Source organism: Pteropus alecto, unplaced genomic scaffold (assembly GCF_000325575.1).
Source record: "Pteropus alecto unplaced genomic scaffold, ASM32557v1 scaffold123, whole genome shotgun sequence".
In the NCBI taxonomy this organism is placed as follows: domain Eukaryota; kingdom Metazoa; phylum Chordata; class Mammalia; order Chiroptera; family Pteropodidae; genus Pteropus; species Pteropus alecto.
Window position 1 is genome coordinate 6,297,410 of NW_006433950.1, and position 7,687 is coordinate 6,305,096.

Below are 7,687 nucleotides of genomic sequence, written 5' to 3' on the forward strand. Positions count from 1 at the left end.
ATGTTCAGCACTGTGTCTGTTCTAAATCAGTTGTCTCAACTGCTCTTGCTCCAAGGGCTACTCTAGATGGATTCTAAGGAAGAAATCCTACACCAAAGCAGATATCCTCAGAGACAGGAGTGATACACCTAGGGAATAAACTCAGAGAAGGGGAAGCTACGGAAAGACTATTTTGTGTTAGTCTCACAAGTGTTATTTGGTTTGTATGTAGTCTGGATGACACTGGTTTAACGAGGTCTTAGGAGTCGTTGTGTTTATTTATTTTTTACAGCATTCAGAATGTTCAGAATAGAATTAGCTATTCAAGTCACTGAATTCCAAAGCTCCATTTAAATCATTAAAGAATAATTTCTTTTATGGTTTGACTTTGTTTGCTTGGAGTGGATAAGAAAAGATCTTTTCCCCTTCAGATAGAAGGGCTAAGGACTGATACTTATATTAACAACTTATAATTAATTATGGAATTGGTAAATCTATTTCCTGACTTCCTTCTTTAACTAAATTCCTTGTTTAAATTCCTAAGCTTTCTTTTTTTGTCTTAAATAAGTCTCTCCAAGTAATTTTTACAGATAAATCCTATTTTAATTTCTTAATAGCAAAAAAAGGTTGGTTGTTTTCATAAACATGTGGTTGAATCCACTCTGCCAGATTTCTGGGTCATCTGTCTAAATGAGGCTAAATAAATCCCACAGAAATCTTATCCGGAAAGGCTAAATATATACTAGAAAGCTGCAAGTTGGAACAACTATTTCAAAAATTGTCTTCGAGAAGGTTGGTTATAACCACTTTAAAAGAAAGCCTTTGTCTAGCTTTACAATGAAATTTGAGAATCTTCAGAAAAATTCCACGTAATAAAAGCATTTACTAGTAACCGAGACAATTATGATAAAGTTTCTACTTTTAAGAAAGGCCCACTGATTTCGTTTTTTAAATATCTGAAAAGCGTTTAGTATGATATGTTCTACTTAGGAGCTTCCCTATAAACACATCTATGCGCTTTCAAATGTGGCCTCGGATCATTTCACGAGGAGTTTAGGCCTATGACTCATTGAGGAGACTTCAAATTTGAGGTTTTGTCTACTGAGCTGTGGCTCTGACTCACAGATATATATATGGTATTGCATGTGGTGACTGAACTTCTGAATGTCAAGAACAGTTGTCTAAGCCCGAGAAGTGTTGTAGCTGCCGTGTGGCGTTTATAAACAGAAAACACGTATGAAGCGCAACATGGGGTGTGTGTGTCAGGAAAGGATTGTTGAGTAGTATTAGATGATACTTGTAATTACCGTATGAAGGGGACCATCTCTTTTTTTCTTTTCAGCCTTCAGCTTGTTGTTCTTACTTGCTGCCAGCCCTTCACAAAGGTGGAAGTTGAGGTAAGTCACTCAAAATATAGCCATGAGACTTGCAATTTGGCCTTTCCTTTTGTTTTCAAATTCTTGTCTAGAGAGACCAGACGTGCACAGGTGAGATATTAAACCCGCGCGGTCTTTAAAATAAGCCCTGTGTGAAGATAGTGTATCTAAACCCAGGCTGTCAGATCCAGCCCTTCGAATTGTATCAGGAAACCCCTCTAACTTCTGGGAACTTCCAACATGTAACCAGCCTGGCTGGCCAGATTCGAATCATCTGTTCTTACCTTTTTGGTCCCATTGAACGCAGACCTCTGCCAAGTCAAATGATGCACCTTCACATTGTGACAGAAGGGGCTGCGGAGGCCGATGGAGCCCTGCACTCCTTGAAGGGTGGGGTGTGTGCAAGCTGAGGTGCTGCTTGGGGTCAAGCCCTCAAGGGGAGGCACAGAGGTCAAGCCCTCGCTTTGGGAATCCTGCTGCACGTGGAGAGCCTGAGGAAGCCACATCCAGGAAGCAGCTCCCGTCACGTCCCAGGACAGTCTCTTGGTTTGAGCTATAATGACAGGTGGAGAGTGGGCGAGTAAGCAGATCATTCTGAAAATTCTGACCAAATGGTTAACACTCCGAAGGTTGGTTCTGGAACTTTTCTTAGTTTCTAGGACTGATGTGGAATGGCCCCTTGAATTCAGAATTTAGTTAGTTCTAGTGATACCTGCAGGTAACCTCCGAATAGAGAGGGTCAGATAGTATCTAGATGTGCTGCTCCTTCCTCTAAATTTACCCCTTTCCAGCTAAAACAAGATCTAGCGATGGATGTGGAAATGTACCTGGAATCGCACGTTTTTGTGTGGCACATGTGCCAGTGGTCAAAGTGCATGACAACAGGTGTGCAAATTCCTCAGTTTTTTTTGCCCTGACCACTATTACCGCGTTTCCTTTACATGTAGCTGGCTGGCTTTCTTCTTTTTCCTCCCTTTCTTTCTCTCTCTCCCCGTCCTCCCTCCCTCCCTCCCTCCCTTACTTCTTATCTTCCTTCTTTTCAATTACAATATTTATATTTTCTAGCCCATTCTTATACTTGTTTGAATAATATTTTCTGGCAAAGAAAGCAATGTATTTTTTGTTCAATAACCTCATAAACAAAACGGCTTTCAAACAGTTTAAAATACCCGAATCAGTAGGGATTTGATGCATTAGAATTGTGTGGTATGGGGCAGGAGGGTGGGAACTTATGGACTTCAAATTTGGTATTCTTTTTTAATTATCCGTATTTTAGGTTTGCGAATCCATCTTTCACCCAGGGGACTCCTAACAACTATATTATTTTTGAATATTTAATCCCCCATTGTTTAGATCTAACTGAAAACTGTATCACAGCATCCCTTCGGACACTAAGTCTATCCACATCCTGGCTCAAGACTGTCAGGAGCTGGCCCTGCCTCTGAGGCACCAGCTTCTGCACCATGTCAGAGGAGGCCCACCTGTGCTGCCCCACGTGTGGCTCAGTTAGAAGTCTCAGCTCATTTAGCTGCACCAATTTCAGTTGTCTAGATTGTTCAGAAGCACCTTTCTCTCTTTCCTATATCTTTAAAGTTGATGGAAATTCTAGGTATTGTTTCCGACACATATTGTTGGAACTTTTTGAATATTAATTAGGTAAACCTAATTCAGTATGTTTTATTCGAGGATATGGCATTAGCTTTATGGTTTAAAATGAACTCGGAGTGGATTACTAGAGTGCCCTTTTAGACACTCGTTATGAGTCACTGGTTATCTCACTATGTTGACTGCTGTACCTTTTAGTTTCTCAAGTCTCCCATCATTAATGATGATCGTCACACTCTTTAATTACCAAAATCATTGGATATCTAAAATCTAGAGAATGTAGTATTGAGAAATATTTCTTTTCCTCCTCTCCCCACACCCTCTCTGTTTCCCAGACACAGAGACTTGGATTTGAAAAGCTTATTATTTTCTTGACTGTTTGATCTTAAGATTCAGTAAGTTCCAAACTACATGCCCTGTGTAATTGGTCTTCTGGCATCTTTGAGCAGTGATACCATGTGTGTCTACAGAATGGTTCTGAAATTATCCTTCAAATCAGAATGTGGCCCAGTAGGTATGCTTAGTCTTTTAGCAATACCTTTTATTGGCCAGGTGCTTCACAAGGATGCCTTAATAAGCATATGGTTAAGGGCACAGGCAATGGGATGGCTAGTAGGAAACATCCCAAAGTATGACATAAATTAAGAGCCTGCTAGTTTATCTCATGAGAGAGGATACAACAAAGTCAGACCATGTAGCATCATGTGGGCAGCAGCTAGATTATGATGGAACATGTGTTCACATTGGTTCACAGTTTCCCTCTTCACAGGCCATACCTCGGTTTGCATTCAAAGCATGTTGACTTTAAAACTACCCATTACATTATAAATACATCAACGTGTTTTGTCTGTAGCCAATCAGACATATTTTCCTTTAGGAAAACCCCTTCGACAAGCTTATGGTGAGCTTCTAGTAGCGGCTAGCATTAGACCTACAATACTTTATGGTAGACAATTCATTGCCTTAAGTGATAGAAAAGGGTTTTTTTTTTGTTTTTTGTTTTTTTTCCACTAAAATTTTGTTCTGATTTAGGAAAGGATTGTAATTGATACTGAGTGTTAAGATCAACACCTGTAGATTTAGGTCCCTTTCAAAATCTCCAAAGAGCTAATTAATTAGGGAAGGTTCAGATACATTTATGTAGTTTATATAAACATCCAAATGCTCTAAAATGATTTGTGGTTTTGAATCTTAAATGAGCCTTGTAGAAAACCTCCAGTGCATACATACACACACATCACAAATTTACTTGTTCTGACAAAGCTTACTTTTTCTTGAACTTGGTAGGATTCTGGAATTGCTGGGTAGTAGTAGTAGAGAACTGGAGTGTTATAAAGAGTGTTCACTGTGGTTTTCATTTCATTTTGCTCTGACCTGCCCGTCTGTGCTTAAGCAGATTAGTTAAAGCCCTCCAAGCCCGTGTCCTCACTGGTCAGAGAGAGACAGCATATATTTTGTAGGGTCGTGAGGATTTTAAAAGGCTACTTATGTGCTGGCACGTGGGAAGTGTCCAGGAAGCATTAACTTTTATCTTCCTTATCATCTAGATTTTTCTGTTCTTTTGGAAAAGAAGCAGCAAATGTCATTCACGAGTACCTTCCTTGTTTTGCATTTTCTCTTTTCGAAGACTTAAAAGAAGAACTAGAACTGCACATTTGTTAAGAAAGCCCTGTTAAAAATCTTCTCTGGTACTCGGAAAAAGATAAGATTGTATATGTAGCATCATGACTCATCAATCTTTCTCATAATCATATATTTAGGAGGAAGGAATATGCTCGATGGGGTCAGGAGACAGTGAATAAACCAGTTATGCTGGGACTAAGAATTCAAATAAAGGGAGGGCTCTGGATTACAGGTGGCCTTTAATAATAGGCCAAGGAATTTGGGCGTTATCTTGTGTGCAGTCTAAGGCCCAAGGGGAGGAAAGAGGCTCTGGGATGAAATGCACAAACAGGTGTTGGTGTGGGAAACACGTCGATTAGCCTGTTCCTTATCTGGGACAGGATGATGTAGCCTCAGCCCGTGAGGGAACAGAGGACATGGAAGAGAGGGCAGTGAACCAGCCCCAGGTGAGTGGGAAAGGGCATTACAGAAGTTCACACGAGCTATTGCAGGGGAGGAAAGGCCCCTCCCCGCACCTAGGTTCGATAACTGGGTCTGTGAAATAAACTGACAGTACGTAGATTCACAAGGGAAAGGCATACAGATTTATTAATTTTTCATATTCACTAGGACATCACAGGGAACAGAAAGTCAATCCTTTTGTTTGAGAGTTTACATTCCGTCTTAAAAGAGGAAAGGGAGGGAGCATATAGGCCGCTTAGGGGAGAGCAAATGATTTTTAGAAAAGACAAACAGGCCCTTAGGAGAATAGAGGAGCGATATGGGAGTGTGGGGTAAAGTTTGTCTGGGTGCAATGTCAACTGCTAGTCTCCTATCCTCTGGCAAGAGTCAGTGCCCCTGTTCGATGAATCTCCCCAGGAAGGGATTTATGACAATCGAGTTCCTTTTGGAGGATCTGTCTTTAGGCATATAAGGGGATTCAGAGGAAGCCTCTCCCTGTATTTGCCGTTGTTCAAGTGCCTTCAGCTCAGAATAATCAGTATGCCTGAGCGGCATACTTTGGAGTCGTGTGTCCTGAATTCCTTCACTGTCTTCTTTCTCAAGTTGAAAGCGAAGTGCAATTGAGATGAACATGAAATTGCGACCTGAGCAGCGTAGACTGTGTTGAAACAGTGCAATATGATGGCAGCAGATCAGAAAGGGACATAAAAGTGTTGCCAGGCATCCGCGAGCTGCCATGTACGTTAAGCAACTTGATCTTCAGCCATCAACAGACATTAAGGAAATAGGCTCTGTATTAAGAAAACACATTTTGTTTTCTTAATAAACAAAGATCTTCAGCAAACGGGAAACAAACGAAAAACTAGTTTTATATTTTGAGGCGGTTCGGTCACCTTTGGGAAGATAATACAGTTTTCAAGCAGCTCTGAGGAGCCTCTGAAAGTTCACATGGATTTGTAGTGGCCTCGGCCCATAAGGTTTTGTACCTTTCTTTAGCACCTCTAATAGGAGTGGGATGGCAGGATCAGGAGAGGTGATCGGGGGTTTGTGCTTGGCACCATGGTGTGGCAGACAGGAGAGGATCTAGGTGACAAAGGCCACGTGGAAATAGGCAGGCAGATATTGCAGGAGAGGCTAGGTAAAGAGGGGTGAGCAGGTCCTGGGTGTGACCATCAGGTTCTCATAGACTGTGTCGGACTAGGTTAGTGGGGAAGTAAACACTTGTGAACAATGAGGGGAAACTCTGCTGACGAACTTGTCACAGGAGGAGATTAGAGTCATTTATTCATTTCCATGGCTGAAATGTTGTTGAGAGGCAGATCCGGGGCCCGAGGAAGGAGCTGCGAAATCAAGATGTGTGGCTACCGGGTATGATGAGAGAAGATGAAGGTGGAAAGGAAAACTTGGGGTCCCGAAGCCACTGGGATATGGAGATGTGTCTTAGGGGACAGTAATAGATAATGGCCATCCTTTTCCCTCCCAAATAAAGAGTATGTTCATGCCGAGAGCCTTGAATGGCTTTGTAAAAAATGGAAACGTGATAAGGAAGGCAAGGTCTTATCCAAGGAGAGGTGACTTTTTATTAGAATTTCTATCGAATTGCGACTCAGGAGGCATGAGTGTCAAATCCAGATTTTTAATTATTTTGTGTTCTCAGTGGAATGTTTTTCCTCAGGAATGAAATGCCATGCCAATATGAGAGTTATTAAAAATCATTTTATGGAAAATATTACCCACACAAAAAAGAACTAAACCCATCATAATTCATTGTATTATGTTTGGTTAATTTATTTTTTAGGAGTTTCAGTATGTTCTCTTATGACCTACAAATTAAGTGTATTATAAATGATCATTTGGCTTTTTTAAGAAATGAAGAATTATGTGGCAATTTAAAACTTTAATTTCTTATACTATTTTGTAGAGATTTTACGAATATCGATTTTAACATGCTTTTCTTCCTTGGATTGCATACTAAGCAAATATAAGAAATTTTACTAGAATGAGATGGAGGGAATTTTTAGAAATATTTATTTGCAAAGATAGTTTGTTGCTCTGGATATATAAGTAATGTGGGGACCCCTGGTGGCTTAGTTTATTAAGAATAAACTAAGAATAACTGGATACTAAGTAGAAAGCTAGATAGAGAATTCCAGCCAGACAGGACCTTAGAGGTTATCTAGTCAAACTTTTCCATTTGACAAGAGAGGGAACTGAGGCCCATAAGGCTAAATGACTTTTTCAGGATCACACAGCAGAGCCAAGGCAACAAATGCTATTTCTACAGCATGCAACTGTCCCCCCCTTGGAGAGGATGTCAATCAAATAAACGTGAACAGTAAAATGACAATACACATTATCCTATGATTCCTCTCCATTTTATTCTAAAAATGCCGCTCGCATCCCTGCTCTTCTCTACAACTTCTCTTCCTCGATTCTTGGTCTTATCATCTCTCGAAGGGCAATTGCAGATGCCCCCCGGGGTTCTCCCTGCTCTTAGTGGCTTCCTCTTTGGTTTATCCACTCCCTGCAAACTCACTGATCAAAAACTTGGACTTGGGCGTGTCACCTCCTTGCTCAGACTTCATCTCTGAGTCACCATTGCCCACAGCTTCTTAGCATGACTAACAAGACTTGAAAACAGGTCCACGTGAGATCAGAAAGAG

General features: G+C 40.8%; 1 protein-coding gene across 1 annotated transcript in view; it reads left to right on the forward strand.

Moving 5' to 3' along the window:
- LPCAT2 (lysophosphatidylcholine acyltransferase 2) overlaps positions 1-7,687 on the forward strand; it is a 56,525-nt gene that overhangs the window by 17,121 nt on the left and 31,717 nt on the right. The window contains exon 8 of the mRNA XM_006908760.1: positions 1,322-1,376. Within this exon, the coding sequence (XP_006908822.1) occupies positions 1,322-1,376 (55 nt within the window). The remainder of the gene's footprint in view (positions 1-1,321; positions 1,377-7,687) is intronic.